Below are 27,740 nucleotides of genomic sequence, written 5' to 3'. Positions count from 1 at the left end.
CTTGGAATCAACACTTTTGCTGTGAAACAATGAAAGAAAATGAAAGTGTAGTTACGACAGAATAATGTTACTATTGAAAACAACATGCTTTACGAATATATGGTTGATCAATTGTACGTGTGGTTTATGACATGTTACATGTGCATAAGGTGTACGATAACAACTTTATGAATCTGGTGATGTGTATACACCATATTTGTCGTAGACATTAGAACAACGACCAGTTACTACTGTCGGCACAAAAACTCTGTACGTCCGACGTGGAACTTAATCAATGGATATCTAAATGGTCTGAAAACGAATCAATCACCATTCAGAATGCAAAATATGCCAATGAATTTGATTATCAATTTTCAGACATATTGTATAAAGACCATCGCATCTTTCCATTTGTAATTTCGATTCTCAGTTAATGGGATAAATTAAATTTATGTGAGATAACAGGACACTGCTCTCTTTTTATATTGGTGTCTCTTACATACTGTTATACCAGCATTGCATGGGTTAATCTATGTGTGATAACATTGTCAGCCAAGTGCATTCTAGAAACGTTTACGTTTTATGTCTTTTAACAATAACCTAGGGAGTTTAAACTGTATAGATTTGCTCTACAATATCACCTCTGTAAATATGATAAAACGAGTAATAGTGTATAGACATGTCGATCGCCTGTTCTTGTTGTAGAGCATCCACCCGTCCATCGGAAAGTCCACCGCTTCATACCGAAAGACGTTATAAGATGGTACTTGTTATTACCCTGCCTGGCGCTCGGCATTAAGGGGCTAAAACAAGGACTGGTCGGCTCGGAGTCAGTATACTGTGTCTGCGTTGAGTATCCATGTTAAACTGCAGCATGGTATGTTAGTGGGATAGCACTAATAAAATCGACCTTAGTCTTGACTAGTACAAGCAGCCACATACACAAACGTGCATGCACGTCGCTATATAAGTACAATAATCCTTATATAGCGACGTTAAACTCCATTTAACCTCACCTCACCTGTAATAATTATACCGAAAATTGATATGTGCATTTAGGATGCAGTGTGTTCCTTTATAAAGTGCCTGTGATGTGAATTGTTGAATGACATATCTGTGTTGGGCGTGCCAAATAGTTAAACATAAGACCCCGTAGTTGACAACTTGGCTGTATCATACTTTCTTATATTACATGCAAAAGTTTCTTACATTACATGTATTCAGTTACATTATTCCATTTTGTTTGTCCGTGTTGTTTGACCCAGGCAACATCGGTAACGTGGTTGATTGCGTGTCATAGTGCCCTGATATCTCGGATCATTGCTTGTGTCTATTGTCAATGGTTTGCCTTGTTCAGATTCAGTCATGTACATGGCCTAGGGATATATCGTGAATATTGCTAAGAAGCGTTAAATTACATTGATCCCCTTCAATGCAATTGAGTGATCAGGAAATACTACACCCATCTGAAATATGTCCGTGTCTGTCTGCAGGTGCATGATGAAGATGTATATTTTAACAGTTGCACAGTTGTGAAGAGATGCATTACTGTAATCATGTCAATAATACAAATATACTGAGATAAAGAACTGACTTAATAGCACCTGAGACATAAAAAGTCTCCCAAGACTAAGATTAAGATCCATGTTGACCCACCCGGGTTACATGTTTGCGTAGACACTGGAAGCCCTGTGGTATTCCTTCACCATGTCGTAACAGAACTTGTACTGATCCTAAAACAACAATATAACAACTAGAGATAATACATGTTGGCGTCTGCTGATCCAGAAGTGATGGTGAACTGAACATATAACGTATATATGTACTTTAATTAATTTAATACGGCGCGCAACACCGACGCTATCCTATCCCTTGCAAATTTTGGGGAATGAAATAAGAGCTCTGAAATTAGCAACAAGCTCATGTTATGCATTTCATACTGATAGATTTGTTCACTGCAGTTTGAATACACGGGCTGTAAATATGACTACAGGCAAGAATAGAGTACTGCATTCTCACACTATAGTTCAAATCAAGTTGGTACTGTTTTAATGACGAAATATGTGAAAGGATTTTTCTTAATCATAAGTGTTTTTTTAACGCAAACTAATATAAAAAGACAATAGGTTTCGTCAGTAAATCAGAATAACTGTGACAACAACGTTCTGTTTTGTGTGAGGTCACAATGGGTGTTGGATATAGTAAAATGGTGAAGCAGTATTCAGTACTCACATACGACTGGATGAACTGGGGTCTGATACACTGAAGTTCCCGGATGGTCAGGTAGATGTCCACTTCCTTGTCCAGTCTGAGCCTGGTGATGATGTTGAGGACGCTGCAGAACACTCCACACAGTCGGGCACCGTCACTTTAACGAGACCAGGGGTTAGGATGGAACAAACAGCATTGTTTTCTTGTCTTGAACTAAACTTCCAAATGTTGTTGCATATTTATCTTTTGTAAGAACTATTTTGAACAGAAACTCTACTCACGGACAATGCGCAAGTGTCTTGTGTTCTTCGGAAGTACCCTTAGTGTCGATCTCATTCACGAACTCCAGCATAGCTTCTGTGCTCCCAGGGATAAGGGATTTCATCTTGTACACTGTGATCAGGCGACTTGAATCGATCTGGAAACCATACACATTACAGTGAACTTGATATTGTTGTAAGTAGCATTCTCGTGGCATCAGTCTTTACGTCTGATCAAAAGTGTGATATAATGTGCGCGAAGTAAAGTGATAGATTGTAGTACATGTAAACACCCCTATCCCAGACACCTACTTTAGTACAAACAAACAACTTTAATGGAAATTGGGTAGTCATGCTCTACAAATCTGCAGCTTTGTGTCATTTTTATTGGGTTTGGTGTGTTGATCCAATTTCATTATATTCAGATAGATCTTAGATCTCTCTTCCTCTAAACAAAGATATGAGGACATCTCATTAAGGGTCACGTCAGAAAGACCTTTTATCCGATCAATCAGAACGTCGCCTACCAGATCATGAAAAAGACAGTTTGAATCCGATTTCTGATCACGCATGCTCCAAAGATTTAACACGAGGTATTCCACACGACAATCACAGGTTTTGCTACTGAGTCCAGACAATCTAGGTCATCTACTTGCCATTCTAGAATGTTCGTTTGTTGCGTTTTCTAATTTTAAATCGAGAATTTTCAAAACATAGCCGCCAGCTTGAAACTAAAGCGGCAATGCAAGAGAAAGCTGCCTTTCAGATTGGCTAATATCGTCTCTTGTCAGTCATTCAATTGGTCAGTCAAAATTCGCGAAAGGTTGGTCTGATGTGACCCTTTACTTCAGCAGAAGCAAAAACTAAGATATGATTGAATGAGATTGGACCAACACATCATGCCCGACATGAGTGACACCAATCACCAAATTCATAGAGCTTGGCTACCCAATCTGATTTAAATGTCTGAGACAGATTCGATTATCTACAGTACACCGTGACATTGCTAGAATATTGTTGACTACATTCACTCACAGACTTCCTGACACCAAAATGATATGAACTTAAATATTAAGTGCTTTCATATGACACAATATGATTTGACGACTGGTGAATGAGGTCGCACCTCTTCATTCAGTGTTACTGTTATTTGAACGATGGAAAAGATGTCTCTTGTAGTGTCCTCTGTGCTGTGTGTGACTCGGAAAGGTCCCATCTCCAACACTTGATCCTTCATGGGATACAGTCTCTGAAAGGTTAACCATGAGATGAATGCCAAAATAAACGCATTTGAGATTGTCATTAACTCAAATAAGACATATATGAAGTTCCCAATGATCACCTGCAATTTCGTCACCAAAGAAAACCTACACACATATCAAAACTGAAGATGTTATAAGAAACCACAGTATTTATTTAATACATCAATGACTTATACTGTGTATGAAGCACGTGTTTATAGCATTACATGCCCCATATTTGAAGTTTGAAAGACCTGCAAAATAGTCTAGGCTACGTTTGTTTCCTTCAAATAAACATATTCTGAATAAAGGAAAAAAACAGGGAGCGTTGGATGGTACATTAATCGAAAATGATCTGAAGTGTTCGCAAACTATTGACTGCGCATTTTATTAGGCTTTCTGCAAGGGTGTTGTTAGGCTCTCATGCCATTTGCAGCAGTGTCTGATGACTACTTCTTCTTCTGCAGTGTAGTGTGACGAGCTGATGCCCATGTTTGATGTCACAACTGAACACTATGTTTACAAAAGCAGAGTAAAATCCTTGTGTCCGATACCAACCTTATCGTCTTCGAGACAGACAATGGTGAAACAGTCGTGATCATACACCAGCCTCCAAAAGTCAACAACAGTCGGTGTCAATGGTGTCTGGGTTGCTATTATACCTTGAGCACGTGTGGCAGACTGGAGTCAAAACAAATCAGACAACTATCATCGTTATCATGCATGGAACAAACAGTGGCAAAGGATTTTAACATGAATACTGAAACAGATCCCTGCAGATAAACACTATTACCATGTGATATTTCATGATTTCTACTGATGCAAAGAAGACAGCAGTCAACTTACTGGAAGCACTACTGCGTTGATGTAGTCATTATGGCCTGGCACGGGAGTGGACAGGTAGGGTCGTACATTGTTCCCTGAAAGAATAATGCGATTGTTATTTCATAAAGAAGATAAGGTTAGTAATTTGGGTGTTCCCTAAACTGAACACCGATAGTGTGGTAGTATATATCAGACTATCTAAACATAGATTACGACGCAAGAGCGAACATATACACTCATGTCTCTCTCGTTAAAATGGAGACGTCTTTGTCAGTTTAATCTTGGTCCTCGTGCTTTGAGGATGGAGTTAGTCTAACCTAAAGTGTAATAATGTTATATTCATCTGACGCAGTCACAGTGATTAGGCAGTGTGTATTTTGTGTCAAAAATTGGAATTGCATATCTTTGTTTGTTATTTCTAAACATTAATAATCCTGTATGACGATTGCACGTACAATCTTGTGGATTCAAATTTTGAACAAGGTGCGTGTTATTTAGAAAAAATATTAACTAATAGTACGTACAAATATCTTAATGTCAATGTGAGTGGATGGAATGCCCGTTGACCGACACAAGTTCCAATCGTCCTTATGACAGGACTTTGATCCTTCAAACAGATTGCAGAAGGGACAGAATGTTAACATCGACTCGTTGACTCATACAATGTCAACACATAGAAGTATTCTGATACTGACTTCACCTGGTACAATGTCTTGATTCCTGTTTTTGCCTCTGTTCTCCGGGAGTTGAGCTGCAGACACTGCATCATCATCTACGTCCTGCTGCATCGCTTTGAGTGACTGCGGAAACAAGCAATGTAAGGTACGGTGTGTTCATTAATTTCACACATCTTTGATGACTAATTAATATGGGAGAAAACATATATAGACAGTATACATGTAATCCAAGACATTTAATAAACACACACACATATATATATATATATATATATATATATATATATATATATATATATATATATACATTATATATATATATATATATATATATATATATATATATATATATATATATATATATATATATATATATATATAGTGATTTTAGAAGCTGAAGCACCAGGATTAGCTTTAATAGTACTCACATTATTAGACAGCAGGGTATTCATTGCATCGGCTTACCTTGACTACATCACATAGAATCACATAACATCACTGTTGTAATATGATGTTGTTAGTCTCTGTGTAAATGTAACCTTAGGTATATAACCATGTCCTACCTACGTGTTTGATACAAGCATCTGTACCAAAACGTCACATAAATAAATGAAAGCTTAAATCCTTCAGTCATTTCCGTCATCACATTCAAGCTGGTTAGATTATTTACGGAAATGTTGCTGGTCCAGTCAAAACAGTTAGTGAGAGAGTATGTTTTACACCACTTTTACCAAGAGTCCAGCAATATCACAGAACCGTGACGTGTGAGCATTTTATCCACTTTGCAAAGCCCCCTTCCAACAACATAATAACGAAGCATTGTTTTCATGTAGCTATTTCGTGGCCCATTAGTTGTACCTGAAACTGCCTGCTCATCTCCTCCTCTTCGTGTCTGGTATATGTCAAACCACTTCCAATTGTTTTCTCAAATTCAGCAGAGGTATAAAAAGTCCCCCTGCTCCCAAGAGCTTCAAGGGGAACATCATGAACAAAGCGGTACTGCTCCTGGAAACATGCAAAAAGTGTTTATAAAACATGTCGTCATTAGAATGTCTCTTTCAATGTGATTTATGTGGTTATCATATATAACTGAAAAAGTAACATAATTGTCATAATGCTACCAAACAATAATGTTAAGCCTCTTCACTGTTTGGACTTACCACAGTCTGCACCATGTTCATCCTAGCCTCTCTCATCTTGGACACACACGAGAACACGTTTACTTTGTTCAGAGACTCGGCTTCGTCAAAGAGGTTGTCGAGCGCAATGAACGTCCCCGTACGTCCAACGCCAGCGCTGAAGCCATAAAAAATACGTTGCCAGCAAGTCAGATATGCAGGTGAGTCATTTGGACATCAGATACACAGTAGGTGATATGGAGATAAATTACCAGGGAATTATATATGAAGGTCGAGTACTCGGATGATAAGGGATCACATATTAGAGAAACGTCTGAACCTACCCCTATCCTCCATTTCTCATTACGTTCTTGCAGATACGTTTCCCAAGTTTACGTGGCAATAATGCAGTAATACGATATTATAATAGTACAGTAAATTGAGGCACAGTATATTGTAGAAAAAGATAAAAATGCCTACACACATCCCATCTTATATTAAGCATGGTTTGATATGAATCCTGCAGTTTTGCTGTCAAAATAAGGGGAAATCTTTAAAATGAGGATTACATGATATAGGTAAAAAGAATATGTAAAAGTGAAAGGATCAGTGTATCCGACTGTATATCACTGGGTATGCTGTATATGCTGGGTATACATATGAAGGTATAAAGGGTCTTTAGACATCCTCTGGAAACGGGTATCACTGTGCAGGTCTTCAAACGGTGCCACTTGAATGGGTAGAGGTATTTTGTTTCTATTTGAAAGCGAAATCATATTTTGGAAATGTCACAGGCAACATACCTGCAGTGAACTATAACAGGTCCGGTAACGTCCTCCTCTGATGACGTCAGACTCCTGTACTGCTTCCAGAAATCGACCAGAGCCGGCGCAGAAGGAACATCATGGTCAGGCCAAGACGTGAAGTGAAGCTGCGTCACTGTCCTCTTGTCAGAGGGCTAGAAATAGCATCTCAAATGAAACAGATCTACATGTCTCATATAGAATTGGGGCGGTCGGGTACCCTCGTGGTTAAAGCGTTCGCTCGTCATGCCAAAGAGCCGGATTCTGATGTACCCTGCCGTGATATAGCTGGAATATTGCTAAAAGCGGCATAAAACCATACTCACTCACTCTACTTTCAGAATGTGCGTCATTAAACCTCTCACAACATATACTTTGAGAATGTGCGTCATTAAACCTCTCACAACATCTACTTTCAGAATACGCGTCATTAAACCTCTCACAACACCTGCTTTCAGAATGTGCGTCATTACGCCTCTCACAACATCTGCTTTCCATACTCACTCACTCATTCACTCATATGGAACGGAGGAAGTGTCAGTTCCGATAACAACATATTGCACAACTCCGATTTCCTTAAATTTAGTGTATTTCAGTACTACTACTAATAATGATAAAAGCGACAAAACCCTTTTTAATAGCCACAAGAAATATCCGCTAAAAGCAGAGTACAATTCCGACTATATAGTAAATATTATATAATACCACTTATATTGCGCTATATTTCAACACAAGCGTGCTCAAAGCGCTACACTGTTATTACTCAGATCACAGCATTTCACAGTTCCCTAGGGAGGATGACCAACGCTTCTTGTTGGGGGCTAGATGGTTAACAGTGAGTGTCGCATTACCATTTCATCCTACCTGGTACCCATTCACAGCTGGGTAAACAGAGGCATATTTCGAACAAAGTCACATGCCTCAGGAGACACCCTATGTGCAACATGTGCTTCGGTATCGCGCAGGACCAAAAGACCTACTTTCGTAGAATGGTGAACACTGTATTTTCTGATGGTAAAGTCCGCCCTGACTGTGGCCAACAGTGGCCTGATGACAATGCAACCACATATCTTCTGTTCTTTCTCGTCAGGCCAGTATTGTTCGCACTTTTTCTGAAAAGTAAGTGGTTGGTTATGTGCATCCTTGACTGCAAAATGTAATGTTTTAACACTTAATATTTAGGTAATTAATATCTGAAAAAGTCAATCATGTGCCTCTGATTCTAATTTTAGACGGCTCTCAACACCTATCAGTTATATCAAGGTTGCTCGAAGAAAGGGGAAAGGCAAAGGGATACAGACGTTTGTTGCCATCACAGATTATTACAAGAGGAATGTGTTCATGTAAACTCTTTACTCTTCAGTTCAGCTTACCCTGTTTAGTTCCATGACTCTAGTTAGCATGATGATTATCGAGACGTTTTCCTGCCACACCATCCTCCAGAAATCGTTCACAGTGACAGGGTTTGGTCCTGGAATATAATACCACGACCATGACCATGACCATGAGATTACTAAATAGTGTGTGTCCGTGAGTGGTGAAGAAAGGTATGGCTTTGGTAGTGCGATGGGGAATTCCGGGTCAGAGAAGGCCTACGCGTGAAGATCCGCCAGGTTAGAACAGGTCTCCAGCAACTCATGCTTGTCGTAATAGGCGACTAACGGCATCGGGTGGTCAGCCTCACTGACTTGGTTGATGCATCTCATCATATCCCAATTGTGCGAATTGGTGCTCATGATATCAATCACTGGATTGTCTGATCCAGACTCGATCATGTAAAGACCGCTGTCATATAGCTGGAATATTTTTGAGTGTGGCGTTAAACAACAAACAAACAAACAAACAAACAAACAAACAAACAAACAAACAGAGGAGGCCACCCAAAATCATGTATGTAAATAAAACCGTTCATAGATATGACCCTTGGATAAACCCTTGACAGTCTTTGAATGTTGGAGATGATATACTAGTAGTGTTGTTTATGTGTCATAGAGGAACCAATCATCTATGTACCAAACATATTATTATAATAACGTTCAAGACATACCTTGTGCAGCAATGAACACACTGGATTCGGAAAAGCCCTGAAATGTAACAAACGTATTGTGCAGTTACAGATGACAAACACATTATACAAAATTACTTTTCACTCATTTATTTGCCAATGCAAGGTTTGGAATAATATACATACGGTAATAGCTAACCATTTGATTAAGTGTGGCTTACAGATATGTAGCTGGCGTGGATATAGTCCCATGTGGCATCACCATCTGGCATCAGAACAACGCGACTGTCGTCATCTGTTCAAAAGAGAAATTAGGATATGTTTTGATATGACGAAACAAACACGATGATATCTACTCAAAAAACATTTTTGGTAATGGAGACGCTATTTAGAATACCAGTATAACACCATCAAGGAAATTGAATAATAAATTCTTATTGTATAGCAAAGTCAGCACGTTCAAAATGAAATTTCCTGTTCGCTGCATGAGGCAAATATGAATATGAGGCCAGTCAATATGTAATTTCTACCAATCATATATAAATCACCCCAAACGTAAAAGCTGAAATCCTGAAACTTTGATTTGCATATGACTGTGACATTTACATATGTAGCAGGACATATATATGATATCTTCTTTAGAATAAGTAAAAGTAAATATACCCGGAAGTGCGAATACAAGAAATACGGATCTGATGATTGTTTTCTTTACAGATTTGAGGGTGTAAGTGTGCATGTGATGTATGAAATAGAGCAAGTTTTCAAACGAGGTTAAAATCCTATTTAGTTATTGATTTTATTAACCAGTAGATTGCAGCACACACGATTCATTACAAAACAATACCCCAAAAACGTACATGTACGCCAATAATGGGCTCTTTCATGTACATTATTATTTCACTAAAACTCACATGGAAATAGTTCCAAGAAACGGTTCCTCTTTTTGTTTTCAGGTTTTCTCCCTTCGACATGAGCTCCGTGTATTCCGTAACGGAGTAGCTGAAAATATAAAACATCAATGCTATAACTACTCTTGATTCTCCACCGAAAGAGATTCCATTTGGCGTAAATAACTGTGGAAACTATGCGAATGGATCACTGATAATCAGTAATGACACCAGGTGTTCGCAGTTTTTCCGTCTCGAAAGAATTCATCCTTCTATACCTTACTGATAATATGTATATTCATGTTGACAATGCCATATACAAAACATGAAGGTAACCTTTAAGGTAAGATTTCGATTGGCAAAATAGTTAGGGATTTACATACTTTCCTCTGTTATAACGAATGAATAACGCCATTATAACACCACTCCTTTGCGAAACAAATGAACATGTGCTTTTAAAGAGGCATGTCTTTACTTTAGCTTACAGTTGTATTTATCAATTTAACCACGCCCTACCTTGTACTCGTGTTCGAATCCCACGCCCGTCACTCTGTCCCTGACGTACTGCTTGAGCCTGTCCAGGGACACAGGAGCTGGGACGACGTTGTAGTATGGCTCCGAGTTCTCGTAAACGTTGTCTGCAGGAGGTTTTGGTGTCTTCGCAGGCTTCTCAGGTAGCGCAGGTTTACCTGCAGCAGGAGCGTCCTTCTCCCCTTAAACAAGAGCAATAAGATATTAATGCAACACCTTGCTCTTCTAGTTCAGGTAAATGCCCTTAAAAAGATATGCTACTAAATAGGGTGTCTGATGTATTGACTATGTACGTGTACTTATACCCTATGTGTCATGGTTGTATTGAAACACACGCGACACGACGTTGTCACTCTTATATCGTAATTATTTCTATCACATTCGGTGTTAGGTACTCCTGATGTAGACAGAGATAAAGCATAGCATGATCATCAGTGCGAGCAAATTGTGGTTCCTGATTTGCTAAAAAAAGGGAAAATTCTAAAACGAGAATAATAGTTCATAACCGTAGTACTAACATGTTAGGACACACCTTTTACTTTACCGAGAGAAATTGTATTTTCCTCTTGTTGAGACTTCATATTACGTCTTCTGGAACATAAACCATCCTCTGTTTTAATGCGTATGTACATGTTAGTACAATTAATGGTAGTTTCCGTAGAACTAATACTCATTGCATACAAGTCTTTTAGAAGTGTGGTACAATGTGCAATGCCAAACAACTTTCATAATGTTTATTTTGTCATAGTGTGTTCCGTTCTGTATATTCAAGTAAAACCTTTCATATATGCTTCAGTGTTTGTGTTGCTGAATATTGTTTTACGTTACAGTGAGCAATATTCCGGCTATACGTCACGATCTGTAAAACAATGAGTCTTGCAAACGAGTGACTGAAGGCAAGATGTTCGGATCCATGCCATCAAGGTCATTGTGTCTGACTACCCGATCCGCATTGTATACTGACTCAGGTACTAGGGACCTACTCTGTTGTGGATTCAACAACAATGTAAGAGACTCATCTTTCATGAATATAAGATGTTAAAAAACGATATTATAAGAATGACACATACCTCTTGATGACGACCAACAGGACTACAAGGATCACTGCCACTAGTACAGCTACTGTCGCCCCACTTATTGCCCAAACAGTAGAACTGGCCATGGAATCGTCGCCCCTTTGAGAGCTTGTAGACACTATAATATTAAAAAGTCAAAAACAGTTCATGAGTGAGTTATTAAGGTGTTACGTGCGATTAAGTTTAATATATCTATTTCATTTAGGGGTAGACTATGAAAAATATTGGCACTAATCAAAGATGTATTGATATTTCAAAACAATTTCGGTCGGAAATAAAAAATATCAAATGTCTTTATTAACGTCTAGCATAAAGGAGAGGAAAATTGTTAAATACCTAAAATGTTGATCTACTCACGTTTGCAGGAATCACCCTTGTAACCTTCCTCGCAACCAAGTATGCATGAGCCATTGGAGGGCTGACACGTCCCATTAAGACAATTGCCACAGGGATGTTGGCAGTTTTCTCCATAGGTATTGTTGACACACTCTATATCCATGAAAATGTGAAGGCTAATTCTTTATGAAACTGTTAGGGAATCAGTTTTTCTTCATACTATCATTCAGTATTCCTGTTTGTTTACTGGCTGACGCTGGTACAATTATGTATGTATAAATTGCTTATTGATTGTGCAAGGTATTCTTAAAATATTTGAAGTCAATCCACATACATTACCTGCCAGATTTGGTTGTAACCCTTCTTAGAGAGTGTACATGTGTAACGGAGCAATTTTGGAAGATGCCACCCCCCCACCCCCCCACCCCCATCCCACCCCCACCCACCCCCACCCCCACCCCTTCTCCTCAATTGTTTAACTATTGGCCATGGCTAACCTTGTTGACATAACGGAGCTTCATAGCCAGGCTGACATCCTTTAGAGCACTCTCCATCTTGTGAGTTGCAGTTGCCTCCCTTGCATTGACCACAAGCAGTACAGTTTGAACCATAATAGCCACCATCACATTCTGAAAGCAGATATTGTGATAGGCTTAATGACGCACATTCTGAAAGTAGATGTGAGTGGCTAAATGACGCACATTCTGAAACTAGAGTCTTGTGAAAGCAGATGTGAGAGGCTCAATGACGCACATTCTGAAAGGAGATGTTGTAAGAGGCTTAATGACGCACATTCTGAAAGCAGATGTTGTGAGAGACTAAATGACGCAGATTCTGAAAGGAGATATTGTGAGAGGCTTAATGACGTACATTCTCAAATCAGATGTTGTGAGACGTTTAATGACGCACATTCTGAAAGCAGATGTTGTGAGACGTTTAATGACGCACATTCTGAAAGCAGATGTTGTGACAGGTTTAATGATGCCCATCCTGAATGTAGATGTTAAGGGAGGCTTAATGACGCACATTCTAAAGGCAGGGTATTGTGAGAGGCTTATTGACACACTTTCTGAAACAAGATGTTCTGAGAGATTTAATGACGCAGTTCACAATATGAAACATTCAATGTCAGTCAGCAGGCAGTTATTTTTAATTCAAATGACATAAAATTTTGTGTGGAATTAATTCCATATCAACTTAAGTGTGATTAAGATATTCTGCATGAATATTGGTATTAAGCAGGATCTCAGGTATTTCTATCGTGGCTTTTTTGTGAAACGTATCTGGTCTTTGACAGTTGTTACCACAATAGAAACGTACACATGGTGCTGCTAGAAAGTATGATTTTGCACTTAAGGAATTGTGTCATTACACAAATATAAGTGACAATTCTTTTGCAATAACCGTGAGAAATCGCTGTCCATTGTACGATTCCCACTATTTCATAGCATGTGCTTATGAAGCTCTCTATAAAGCGTTTCATGCCCCATCGGTGGGCCATCCGGTAAATTCACCATCAAGCAAGGCTTCAGGATGAAGTTCAGTGCTGCTGAGTAGGATAGATTGGTGGATGATCGAGTTTTTCTATATTTAAGCTCCAAACATGAACTTCTTATTTTCCATTTTAGTGTCTGTACAACATGATAAGAAACGTAATTTACACATTTGTCATTTATTTGAGATAATGTTGCTATATTATTACCTTTACACAAAGGTCCTTTGAAACCATTGCTGCATCCTCCAAGGCATCTTCCATTCACATGGTGACAGGTTGTTAATGTAGGACACTGGCCACATCTTGACGAACAGTTCACTCCATAAAATGTGTCTGGACACTCTTTTAAAATGGAATAGAATAACCATATAAAATGCAGAAAGGAGAATAATTATTACTGTGTAGGAGTGATCTTCCCTTATCACGTTTATCACAAACCTACATCAAGGTACAAATTGGAACTGACATTGTGATGCCAATATAATATATTTACTTCCCTCTATGACCTAATCACTACTTTTTAATATATGGACTCCAGATGAAATTAGATATGTTACCTGTGTTAATGAAAGATAAGTTGTATTCTGAGACGTTTCATCAGATGATATCACAGGGATGCATTCGATTACATGCGAAAAATCGCACTGCAGACACTACAATAACCAACACATGCAAGTAAATTCAAGTTCTCCACAAAGTCGGGATAGAATGTGTCTATGTTATTACATACTCTCATGGCACAGCGGTCGTTGATATCCAGCCTCACACCCAGTAGAACATGTCCCATCTTGCCTGGAGCAGTTGGTGTTGTCCTGACAGTGTCCACACTCCCTGCAGGGCGACCCGTAGGAACCAACTGGACATGCTGTGTGTAGAGTACAAATTGGAACTAACAGTGTAATGCCACTATAATGTATTTATTTCATGAGTTATGTATTAACTACTTTTCATATAGTCACTCAAGATGAAATAGAATATGTTACCTGTGTTGCACAGTGGAGGTTCATATCCAGGTTTACAGCCAGTCAAACATGTCCCATTTAGCACAGAACATGGGGAATCGTCCTTACAGTGTCCACATCCTTGGCAGGGCGGTCCATAGAAGTGAACTGCACACACTGAATGGACGAAGATTATCTTAAAGCCTTGCCTTGAAAGGATGAAATTACCACATCGCATGATGTGTTTATTTTTTAAACAGCTTAAATGACAAAATGCAACAAAATACGTATCATAAGACAATGTATGTGCAATTTGAAATTGGAATATAAGTTGAATGTCAGATTAAAATCTTTCATGGAGAGACTGTTTTGTTACAAGTCACATGTATAAAAGGTGGAATGAAGTATGAACTGATTCACATATAGAGATGTACAGATCAATGTGCAGTCTCGCTCTTGGAACTGAAAGGTTAAAACTTCATCTGTACAATTTCACTTGTTGTAATCGCTTCTTCTCGCAGTTGCTTGGCTGATGTAGATATCCATTGCCTTCTTGAAATATTTTGAAAGCTACTTGGACATTTTATACGTCTTTGTCAGTAAAAACATCATCTCAATAGTGTTCCAAAGACACTGTTATGAGCCGTTAAGACAATTGTGGTGAACATGCATTTCTCTAATATAAAATGAAGCCTAGATACGTTTTGAAGAGATATACAACATATTGAGATACACATTCCATAACGCGTGCATTGTCTCACTGTCTAGCACCTAAGTGTAAGTACTAAATAATATCTTGTAGATTCTCAGCTTAACTATATGAATTGGTCTTGACTGAGAAAGAGTTGGAAGATTTAAAAGTGCCCCAGGAGAGTTCACGTGCACATATATCTTATTTATACATTTTGTGGAATTTTCTTATCATATGGCGGACTGGTTCAGTTAGGTGTTGCCGCTGTGGATTCTGATATCCAGGTTGACACCCATCACCACATCTCCAATCTGCCGTATTAGAAATAGCGTTGATGTACACGTGGACCCATAATAACAAGGCACCTATGCTGTATGATGATAGGAGTAAGGTAACATTCGGTTAGAAATACGTACGTTCATCCCACTAGTTATAAATGAAAGTATTTTCGCTAAACTAGCTTCGATTTCACATTTTCTCAACAACGAAATAAACAAGTGACATACATACACTGATTTACATATGAATTGAGACCAATCATAATGTTTAGACTAAGCTAACAATAAAATATCTAGGTAATGTTATAACTGAGATATAAATATATGGCATACGCACAATGTATTGTACAATTTACAGAACTACAATTTCAGAACAATCATATCTAATGAGAGACACTGTGAAACCCAGCATTTAAATTTCTAATTCACCACATGTCCAGAAATATTTTCGGGACCTCTTGTACACACATGCACCCATAACAATCAGGAGTAGAAATTGTATCCAAAGTTTATAAACATCACTCTCGATCCCGGTGTTTAAACCTGCTACGTTTCGCACATGATTTCATTTCGACAAAGAAGATTACTTTGGGGAAACCTATTCTCACTACTTATACGTAATTCCGTTCAAATGACATCACTTCCATTCCAGTTATAAAACAAATAGTGAAAACACATAGCTACGCAGTGCGATTTAGAATTTGAAAATAGAAAGGACAGTTTATCCTTTCATGATCTTCTATTTAAATGACACCATTACCCATTGAGATCTATGCAATTCGACTTTAAACAGAATGTCAAATATTTCTCTATAGCGTTAAGCAGCTGCCAAATACATTTACACATGCATAATAGCTGTTGAAATGAAATGTTGAAATGTCATAGCCTCAGAGATCATCACCATAAAGTTTTACAGGAGCCCTAAATGTAGATGGATATTTATTAAAATACAACACTGACCTTCTAAATTTATGGTAAGTATGACACTAGCTAGGTGTTACACATCTTATTTAAGCCCACAGCGTGACAGAAGACACCGGGCATTTCAAGCGTTTCTTAATAGAGGCGACAACATTCATTTCCACAATCATAACGTCTCGTCACGATATGGCTGAAATATTGCCGATGTGACGTTACACTTTAACTCACTCACTCACTCACTCCACAATCATAACATATTTCAGCTAAAAGCAGAGTCCATTGTATTATACCGACTGCATGTAAAACAACTCGAGAGTTCGCAAAATCTTGCAAAATCAATGGCATCCATTTCCAGAAAGTCCGAGGAATAAATAATCACCATGTCTATCCAGTCTGATACATTTACTTTTGAATACATGTCTACTACATTCTGAAACGAGATCAACGTCCCTTGTCCCGAGCTATCCTGAATAAAGATACGATTTGTTTCTGATGACATTACTTGTAGCACTAGGCATATTGAACGCAGTTTAAAGTAAATGTCTCACTTCTACACAAAGGGAAGAGGTACTCCACAATCATAAGAAATTTCATCTAAAAGCAGAGTTCATTGCATCATACAGACTATATAAAATAACATCTTACTTTTACACAAAGGGGGACTGTAACCCTGTTGACATCCTTGTGTGCAGGTTCCATCATCCTTCTTACAGTCTGACGTCCCGCTACACTGACCACAAGTGGAGGAACAGTTGACCCCATAATGATGTTGGCCACAATCTGTATGGATAGGGATATATCAACACTTCTTGATGTTATATTATGTGTTTTAGAAGGAAATGATAACGACGTTCACATGAAACACCAAATTACATCAAAAGTACCAAATTATCTTTTGAACAATGACTTAGTTTATGACTTCACGTAAAATATTCCACACGTAAATGTCTTATCATCACTTATCATCACCGCTACACTGACCACACGTGAAGGAACAGTTGACCCAAAAAAGATGTTGGCCACACTCTGTACGGATAGGTAGTTAAACACGTCTTGACTTTATGCTCTCTGTTTTAAGAAGGAAAACGTGACTTTCTGACTATAGTTGACGTAATTAATGTGTATAACGACTACCTAGTGTAGAGTTCTCCATTATGGCATCAGTTGCCACTGCTTGTGAATTGATTTCCTTTCATCAGACGGTTACAGATAAACAATTGGTAATAAATCGATTTTTGTCAAACCTTGCTGGCATCCTGGACCTTGTTTCCCAGCAGCACATCCACTGCTACAGTGGCCAGTGTCCTTGTTACACGCTTCAGAGGCAGTTAGACATTGACAAGGTTTGTTACAGTCAGAGCCAAACCAACCATTGTCGCATTCTACAATACACAAGACACATACAAGGACATTATATTTTCTCAGCTGTGTATCACTAAAGTCATTTTAAAAATCCCAATCACAAAACGTTTCACTGTACAAACAATGTGTGTTCAAAACAAATTAATTTAGAATTACGTCGATACTAAACTTTAAGTGAGAAAATCTACCAGATGGACGATTTCCCAAATTCACATTGTGTCAAACCTTGCTGGCATCCTGGACCTTGTTTCCCAGCAGCACATCCACTGCTACAGTGGCCAGTCTCCTTGTTACACGCTTCAGAGCCAGTTAGACATTGACACTGTTTGTTACAGTCAGATCCAAACCAACCATTGTTGCATTCTACAATATACAATACACATACAAGGACATTAAATAATTATTGTCTTAAATGTGTGTAACTATACTTTAAAAAGTCACAAAAACAAAACTCTCTGACTGTACAGACAATATTTCTTCAATACAAATTAATTTAGAATTACGTTGATACTCAACTTGAAAATCTACCAGATGGACGATTTCCTAATTTCACATTCTGTCATACCTTGCTGACACCCAGGTCCATGTTTTCCGGCAGCACATCCACTGCTACAGTTACCAGTCTCCTTGTCACATACTTCAGTTGTATTCTGACACTGACACTGCTTGTCACAGTCATCTCCAAACCATCCATCGCTGCATTCTACAAGTACACATACTATGAGATGCAAATCAGAGAACACCTTATGAATCTGATCCAATAGACCTTGGTCATTTTAATTTGGGACCCATGTAGAACAAGTATATCCTGATTATTTACTCCAACTAATACACTTTATACATCAGTGCTGTTTGGGCAACATGTACACATACGCTTGGGACGTGGACGTGGACTTTTGGACCAATTTGGACCAGTTTGGGCGAACTGTTCACTACAGACGCCCATATGCTAGTCATGGAAGCCACGTATTTGGTTGTGCTTTGAGATATATGGGGGAGTTGTGCCATAACTTTATCGGGATAAATGGAACGGTTTCTTCGCCTCGTTCTTTGGTCTCGCAACTGTCCTTTTATACCCCGACACAATACTGTCATTAAATCTCTATCTGTTAGTTATAATGTTATTATTTAAAGACAGCTCTCGTTATCATATCCTATGTTCGTGCTTATATTCCGATGTTTTTATTTAAAGCCATAAAATAATAATTTGTATTGCTATTAAGTAAAATAACTCACGGAATAGCTGCACCTCACATAATGTCAGGTAGGGTCCATTGACACTTATGTTTACAGATGAACCACTCAAAGCTTCGCCACAGTCTATATTTAAAACAGTCTGTTGTCCGGACAATGTGTAACACAGCTGGTCACCAACCTTCACCTGAAGGCCCACGTTGCGGTCAGTATCTGTGAACAACAAACATAATGTGATGATACAAGATGTGTATAGGTATAATGTGTAGTAATAGGGACCACCAAATCCTTGCAATTCGCTGCTCTGCGATGTCGACATTCCACGTGCTATGTTGCCTTTGACGAAATAGATCAAATATTAAACACAGTCGTACTCAGCAGCATTATCAATCCAACAAAGTTCGCACTTAGAATGCCGAACGCATTGAACAATTCAACTTAGAAACATATATTTTCAAAAGAGGTATTAAAAGGTATAGCTCAAAATCAAAACGAAGACAAAACGTACGTTTTTACATCATTCAAGTAAATAATATCATTGTTGACATTGTTTTCCTTCTTTGCAAAAGGCTACTTCAACATTTGCTGAAGTTCTCGTTTTTAAACCAGTTCTAGGACATGTTTGGAATTTGCATGTGACCTTTGCTCGGTAAATTGTTGGCCACCCGACCTATATATATCTGATTATAAATTATGTAAATTAGGTACAGGTCATTGCGTGCTATTTGGTGGTTCGGCTGACTGAATATTAAATTCGACCCATATCCTGAATATGAGGTGCTTATGAATTACTATTTTGTTACATCCATAATTTGTATACATGTATATCAATAATAACTCATATTATTCCACAGTATTTCATAATACAAAAATTGCACATTTTATGGTAACTAGATATCTGCTTACAGCTCTCTGAATGAAAATATTTATGTTGTACTTTTACTCACGCTTTTGGCAGTAACTCCCAAACCAGTCTGGTTGGCACATTGTTCCTGGGCAAGGAGAACCAGGGAAATTCGTGCATCCATTTAGACAGTGACAATCTTCTGTAGAAAGAAATAGAATGACTACGAGTATCTAATATCTAAGCATGCCTCTTGTTTAACGTTTCCCCACAATCACCTAATTGTACACCTGTGATATAGTTAGAACAACAACATACACTCCTCACCTAGGCACACTGTGATACCTTGATAATTATGTCTCCTTACTTTAGGATTGACTGTGTATTGTTTTCGGATAACTGAGGTATGAATCAAAGCACCGATGTGCAAACTGTATGAATCCGCGTAGTAAGAACCTACCTTGTGATGAGTCCGACAATGAGACAAGCAGTAGAACATATACCAGAAACATCATCCATGTGCTTGTCCGAAGAAATCTGAAAACAAATTCAGCCAAATTTAGCCAACCAGAACCACTTAACACGTACACAGCAGGTTGGTCAACATGTAACTGCATGTAAGCAGGAGGTTTCCATTTTCGGGAATTACAAATTATATAAATTAGAATGATATAAGTATCTGCACAAAGGTACAGGTAGATGCAGTTTTTACATGCATAGCACCACACATTGAAGGTGAAATACAATGTATACCGAAATTATCGTCATGTCAGTGAGCCTCACCACCCGGTCCCGTTAGTCGCCTCTTGTGACAAACATGGGTCGCTGAAAACCAACACCAACCAAGATATTCACGAGGCTGTTTAGAATATAAACAATAAGCATACCAAACAAAAGCTTACATAGAAGAAGACATATACCGATAAATTAATTGTGCATTGTTACTGATGTATACATAATTGTTATGTTGTCAAGGATTTTAAAACAGGTTTCAGAAAATGTAGAGGCAATGTCTATACAAACTTGTGTCAGAGGGAACTAAAATGCAATTTTTGTGTACCAGAAAACGTATATCATACTTCCTTGTGAGCGTATCGACGGTTCTCACAAACACTCATGCTTGTTGAATAAATACGCTACGCTATCCTCTGACCTGTGTTCCTTTGTGTCATGTCATAACTAACACATCACGGCGGAGGACACCAAAAATGGGCTTCACACATTGTACCCATGTCGGGAATCGATCCCGGGTCTTCGGCGTGACGGGCGAACGCTTTAACCACTATGACCAGACAAATCAGTGACTGACCATCGTTCTACGAAATTGGGACACGATGTCATGCGAGTCACTGAGCAAACCCAACCGATCCCGTTAGTCGCCTCTCACGAAAATGTATGGTCAATAGGTAATGTATGAAGCCCATTTCTAGTGTCCCTCACTGTGAAATAGCTAAAAGCGACAAAAAACCACACTCACTCGCGTACTCACTCATTCACGATACAACCTGCATGTATGAGAAATGTATGTTATTGATTTAATCATTCTGATGACCATGCAATTGCAACAACATATCTTACTCTCATATATTTGTTTGTTGATAAAATGAGCAAACAATTAGAAATGTTGTTCCCGCTCATGTAAAGTTGCCTCGATCTTTATAGCACTACACGTATGTATGTTTTAAGTTTATGTACCAGTTAATGACAGAAGCATCATGCGATAAACTTCTGTTCTGGGTGGTAGTTAAAATTACATGTTTATGTGTGTTTCATACTCCTGCAGATAACGCTTATCTCATCTCCTTGTCAACTTTTCGACTTTCCTCAAACACTTTACTTTGTCAAACAACTACCAACTGAATCCGTTTTTAAAACTTATCAGTCAATAAATCATTTGAGACGCAACGTGAGAGCCAACCTCACTAACATACACTGTATACGTGTTCATTTGGTATATGGCAGTGTGATGTATATTTGAACAATGTTGTAATTGTATTGCATTGTTTCTGTTTAGATTCAGTAGAAGTTCAGAAGATTGTATTTGAACAATAAGTAGTTGTCAGGAATGTAAGTAGTAGAGTGGATGTTACTATATTAAGATACTTTTAGGGGTCAAGTGTCATCTGTAGTCTTCTAGAACAGTTATAGATTGATCAAGCATGGTATGGAACTTTCTGTAAGGTATTTAGACTATATTAGACAATAGACATCGTCAAAAGGGCCTCAAACCAATGTGTCAGAAACCATTGTTCGTGGGTTCGAATCCAAGATTCGTCCTGGTTGTGTCAACACAATACCCCTGCTCTCGTGCCTTGAAAGTATGTAAGGTTCAATACTCTTTACAGCGGCTATAAAACATATTCACCTACCCTTAGACGTGCGTGGATCCTAAGAGCCTGATTTTCATGTGAAATAAATAACTTGAAAAACTTACATAGCCGAGGGAGATTCCTTTCTATGGATAGATCACAACGCATAAAGCACCCTAATGCTAGGATACTGATAAGTGTTTTTGACTTGGGCAAAGCACCTCTTGATATAATGTGTCATAAAAAGCTGGATGGTTGGGGAGCACGAACATAAATAAGGGAGATCACAGTTACCCTTTGCGTGTTGTGGACGTGGTTTTGAGACCAGGAAGTAATCTAAGTGTTGTATAAAACTGTACACCTCTTAAGCATACGGTAATTGTAAACCTGTTTTCCAGGATGGTATCAGTTTAGAAATAGAACATTGTTAAAATATCAAATGTAGAAACACATGAATAACTATCTGAGTTACGTACGTACAGTTATTTGTTAACTTTCTTGTTGCCTTGTCACATGTATTGCACGCACCACGGTGACTCAACACAATGCAATAAAAGGTAGTATTCTTGAAGGAACTACATATTTTGATACATTGTATGGCTTGATAGATGAAATCTCAAATATTTTATTAACAACACCTGACTACCTGACCAAAGCTTGTGTTAAATAAAATCGCTTCTGATCAGAGTATTGTTGTATTTTTCTATGTTTTATTCCTTCAACAGTATAATGTTGTTTTTTTCAAAATTGGGTAAACATTTCACGTATGCCGGTTATGAGATGCCAATAAATCGCGCATTTTTCCAATTCAGTGGAACATACATCCATGAATCCCTCATACATTTTAGAATCAATCTCAAATGATCTTCGTCACCAATACAAACTATCTAGATGAAATCAAGCGTAAGAAATTAGGCGTACATTTGGAAACAAATTCTGTGCTTAGAAACCTGTACTTGTTTGAAATGTAAACTAAGCAAAATTCAGATTTTCCGAGGAAGTGCTTAACATTTTTTCAAGGATTCATTTCTTAATAACATGGCATGATAGAGATAGATTTCCTGTTGAGATTAAAGAGATAAACATGTAATTGTTTGGAAGATCATAGTGTTTTTGTTCAATATATTTTATATTTACAACAAGCAAAAAGTGAAATTCATCCTCGACGACATTTTGTGAACATTGTCTATAAATTTTTAACATTTCGTTATTTTTGTGTGCTTGCCATCTTCAACCACGTCTGTCTTATTTTCGATATAAACATAGCATGATTCTCTAAGAAACATCGGTTGTCCCAAGTATGACCATACCCACATTTATTCCGTAAACATTTCAAATTGTATGCATAATTGTGAACTCCATTTCTTTCATACAATAACATCATTTTATGGCATGTTTGGAAATCTATTTTCTGGCATTCATAATTTTAGCAAATATCTTATTATGTTTCAATAGTGATATGTATATATATATATATATATATATATATATATATATATATATATATATATATATATATATATATATATATATATATATATATAAGGGTATGCAACCATATTCACCATAATCCATTACAAGTACTATGTTTTAAAACAAGTAGTCTTTTACAAGTGTATAAGTGTACAGTTTCAATTTCTTTAGCCACTGCAAAGCCCCATATTTCCGAACATTAAGAACGAATGGGATATATTTTTGTGTAGAAAATGTTGAAGAAAGATTTAAAAAGCACAGTTGCTAATATGTTTAACGTTTGGAAAATTCCCAATAATATCTTTTTAGCTTGGGTGGCTGCATAACACATATGTTAGTTTCATGATAATTTACTTGAAAGTATCACACCAAACTATTTATAAGAGTTTCAGTTTGCAGTAATGTAACACATCCTTGGCGTACATCATGATTAACAAATGATTTAACTTCCTCATAAAGACTACATAACAAGTTGTCCATTATATTCTTGACATCATGTAAATTAAATAGATGCAACCAGTTGTCTCAACAGACTGAATGGAATGCTTTAGAAAAGTCTACAAACTTTGCGTACAATTTTTCACGTTCACGATGAATAAACCTATCTGTAAGAGCCTGGAGAATAAACATTATCAGTGGTTTGTTTGTTGTTTTACGCCGCACTCAGCAATAGTCCAGCTATATGACGGAGGTCTGTAAATAATCGAGTCTGGACCAGACAATCCAGTGATTGACATCATGTGCATCGATCCACGCAATTGGGACAAATGACATGCATCAACCAAGTCAGCGAGCCTTAACAACCAATCCCGTTAGTCGCCTTTTACGACAAGCATAGTCGCCTTTTTCGGCAAGCATGGGTTGCTGAAAACCTATTCTACCCTGGAATCGTCACGGGTCTTATTACCAGTGGTAGAGTGACCTTGTCAAAATCCTGTTTGTTCTTCGGTCTTATCAAGGGTATCCGATTACAATACAAAGCGTTTGTTAATAATGCTAATAAATATCGTATTGAATATACTGGTGAGTTGAATCCCCTATGATTTGTAACCTCTCTCACTAAGCCTTTCTTGTGAATTGGCACTATAGTGCTAAGTGTCCAATCTTTTGGAAGTAACAGGTACCCAACATTGTATTAAATGATATTGTCAAATATGGCAGGATGTTTTCGAGAGACTACTTAAAGAGTTCTGTTATAAGTTAATCAATTCCAGGACTTTCCGAGTCTCTCAGATTTTAGATGAAGTGATATTTTCTTTTTTTTCTGTTTTCTAGCTTTATGCTTGTTTTCGTAACAGTATACCTAGCATGTGCATCATTATCCTTTATTTTCCTGAAATGGTTTTAAAGAGTGCATCTTTCCTTCGTTAATAACTCACATACCCAGTCAAACCACAGTTACATTCCCTGCGTATACACTAGCTTCTGTAAACAACAATACACTTTCTCATCAATATTCGTCAAAACAGAATCAATAGCTTTATGTAAGAGGCATGTGAAAGTGTCAGATAACAGACGTTCTTGGAAAATCTCGGGTTTGTTGTTATCCCGCTTAAACATTGAATGACTAGGATGGGCTTTAACAAATGATGATTTTCCTAATGAATGACAATGTAATTAGCAGACACTGTGATTCGTGTCGTGACTTCACATAAAAAAATTCACACAAGTAAAATATATCTATGGTGCTCATGATGTAATCAATAACACTTGCCCCACAATTGCCAATAAATGTAAAGTCACCTTACCCGGACTCACGTCCGTATCGATCATTCATTATGTGTACATTTAAAACAGAACATAAATTAATAAAATATTTTTCAAAATTATGAAGAACTGTACCATTTGAATAAAATCTGTCTGAGAGAAACTCCCAGTATGAAGTATCCTGGTCATGGAGATATTCAAGTATATCATTTCCCCACAATACCTGGCTCTTTACCAGTCCATGCATTGAAATCCCACCATAATGTGCACAAAACATCACCTAGAATGTCAAGCAGTTATCCGGAAATAGCAATATACCATTCTTAGAATCAACATTGCTGTTTGTACCATGTAAATACTAGTACAAACAGAACGCCACTGCATATGGTCTATGGAAGGGTATCAGGGCAACACTACCGTGACTACATCACTGTAGTTCTGACCTTTCCCCTATAGGTTATGTTTGGTCCTTTCTCTTCTTTTTCAACCATCACCAGGAAACTCTTTGAACTTCTCTAATCATCTGTTACTGTTTAATATCCCCAACTTCTTTCGGAGTCTATAGAACCCCATGATCTGACAATTAATTTCCACAAATAAAGGTGATTATGACATGAATTTGCCTCACATGAAAAACAAGAATTTGACCAGAATGCCAGAAAAGTCCCCAAAAGTCGTACCACAACTTCCTATTTTACGTTTAACATTAAAACACTCATTCCTCCATAAATATGAACCAGAACCATTTGACAACCGACGTATCTTTTAGCCTCGCTCACATACGTTCATGGTGTGGACAACTCCATTTTCGGATATATATAATAGGAATTTCATTATGAGTTGCTTTAGAGGATTTTCCAAACTGGAATCTGAACATGAGTGAGAGAGTAAGTATGGTTTAACGCCGCTTTTAGCAATATTCCAGCAATATCACGGCGGGGGACACCAGAAATGGGCTTCACACATTGTACCCATGTAAGGAATCGAACCCGGGTTTTCGGCGTGACGAGCGAACGCTTTAACCACTAGGCTACCCGACCGCCCCAATCTGGACATGAAACATTAGGTCACATGAGCACATCTGAGGAGACAATCACAATGCAACATTTGAAGACAAGTGATGATAAATGGTCTGTTTGATGTTTTTTTTGACGTTAGTCGCCTCTTGTGACAAACATGGGTCGCTGAAAACCAACACTGACCAAGATCCTCACGAGGCTGTTAAGGATATAAACAATAAGCATACCAAACAAAAGCTTACATAGAAGGAGACATATACCGATAAATTAATTGTGCATTGTTACTGATGTATACTTAATTGTTATGTTGTCAAGGATGTTAAAACAGGTTTCAGAAAATGTAGAGGCAATGTCTATACAAACCTGTGTCAGAGGGAACTAAAATGAACTTTTTGTGTACCAGAAAACGTATATCATACTTCCTTGTGAGCGTATCGACGGTTCTCACAAACACTCATGCTTGTTGAATAAATACGCTACATTATCCTCTGACCTTTGTTCCTTTGTGTCATGTCATATCTAACACATAACGGCGGAGGACACCAAAAACGGGCTTCACGCATTGTACCCATGTAAGGAATCGAACCCGGGTCTTCGGCGTGACGGGCGAACGCTTTAACCACTAGGCTACCCGACCGCCCCAATCTGAACATGAAACATTAGGTCACATGAGCACATCTGAGGAGACAATCACAATGCAACATTTGAAGGCAAGTGATGATAAATGGTCTGTTTGATGTTTTTTTTAACTCAGGGGTTATATTACGTGTACACCAGTTACATTAAAGAGCGTCTGGAAAGACTGCAGTGGTTAAAACGATGACGCGAGTTCGATCCCCACATGGTCCACGTCTGGTATACCCCGTCGTGATATAATTGACTATTGCTAAAAGCGGCCTAAAATCACCCTACACTGATATTTTGCAGAAACATTGGTTTGGACAGTGAAGCGACAAAGGAGGTTGGCGCATGTGACCCTCACGTTCAACACACGTTTATTAAATTAGGTCAGGACTTTCAGCTGGCAGGGCAACATTGTGATGATCTCATTCCTGAGTTGTGTGTAAGCGGGCGTTGTCCTACCATGTCACTATACAGTGGTCACTTTTTGGCATTTAATAAATAAACAAACACATAAAGATTAATAATAAGCCGGATTGAGAAGAATGTTTGTAGAGATATGATCAGACTTACACGTTGCTTGCTGCGGTCAAGGCTGGGAGGCCCGCGCTTGTAACAAGGAAGTGAATTGAAAGATATTTAATCTCTCTGATAGCCAGGTTTACCATCACTGTTGAAACAGGAGCAGGTAGCAATGCGTGAATTCCAGCGTACATAATCACTGTGTGACCGAAGTAATGTTCATGCACCGAAGAACTCACATGCACATAAATTAACATCAATGCAATGAACACACCATGCACATTTCAAGTGACACGCCGCACCCACACTGCAGTAGAAAAGTATGTACAGTAAATATATAATTTCATTCCGTCATAAAAAAATGTTTTAACATTCCACCCACAAATCATAGGAACAAACACAACAGCTGTGAAA

General features: G+C 38.0%; 1 protein-coding gene across 1 annotated transcript; it reads right to left on the bottom strand.

Moving 5' to 3' along the window:
* Positions 1–1,640: 1,640 nt before the first annotated feature.
* LOC139461070 (receptor-type tyrosine-protein phosphatase alpha-like) lies at positions 1,641–27,520 on the bottom strand. Its single transcript, XM_071242586.1, has 30 exons — positions 27,378–27,520; positions 20,136–20,212; positions 19,779–19,877; positions 18,874–19,167; positions 18,203–18,340; positions 17,863–18,000; positions 16,921–17,055; positions 14,428–14,562; positions 14,175–14,309; positions 13,652–13,786; positions 12,447–12,578; positions 11,971–12,102; positions 11,608–11,731; positions 11,070–11,128; positions 10,523–10,719; positions 10,031–10,118; positions 9,341–9,414; positions 9,162–9,198; positions 8,488–8,585; positions 8,095–8,226; positions 7,115–7,269; positions 6,354–6,489; positions 6,052–6,198; positions 5,217–5,316; positions 4,538–4,611; positions 4,251–4,372; positions 3,577–3,712; positions 2,472–2,608; positions 2,212–2,347; positions 1,641–1,712 (listed from the first exon to the last, which is right to left on the bottom strand). The coding sequence occupies exons 1-30, from the start codon at positions 27,518–27,520 to the stop codon at positions 1,641–1,643; spliced, it is 3,717 nt and encodes a 1,238-aa protein (XP_071098687.1).
* Positions 27,521–27,740: the final 220 nt, after the last annotated feature.

Source organism: Haliotis cracherodii, unplaced genomic scaffold, assembly GCF_022045235.1.
Source record: "Haliotis cracherodii isolate W230 unplaced genomic scaffold, xgHalCrac1.p SCAF_14, whole genome shotgun sequence".
Classification (NCBI taxonomy): Eukaryota; Metazoa; Mollusca; class Gastropoda; order Lepetellida; family Haliotidae; genus Haliotis; species Haliotis cracherodii.
Note: the sequence above shows the minus strand (reverse complement) of the source record. Positions and strands in the feature narration are given on the sequence as shown.

Excerpts from the sequence above, each read along its gene's own strand:
- LOC139461070 (XM_071242586.1), bottom strand. The coding sequence starts at position 27,520 with ATGTACGCTGGAATTCACGCATTGCTACCTGCTCCTGTTTCAACAGTG. Across the intron at positions 10,119-10,522 it reads GATTCGAACACGAGTACAAG|CTACTCCGTTACGGAATACA; the intron begins GTAGGGCGTGGT and ends TTATATTTTCAG. Across the intron at positions 4,612-5,216 it reads GAATCAAGACATTGTACCAG|GGAACAATGTACGACCCTAC; the intron begins GTGAAGTCAGTA and ends TTATTCTTTCAG.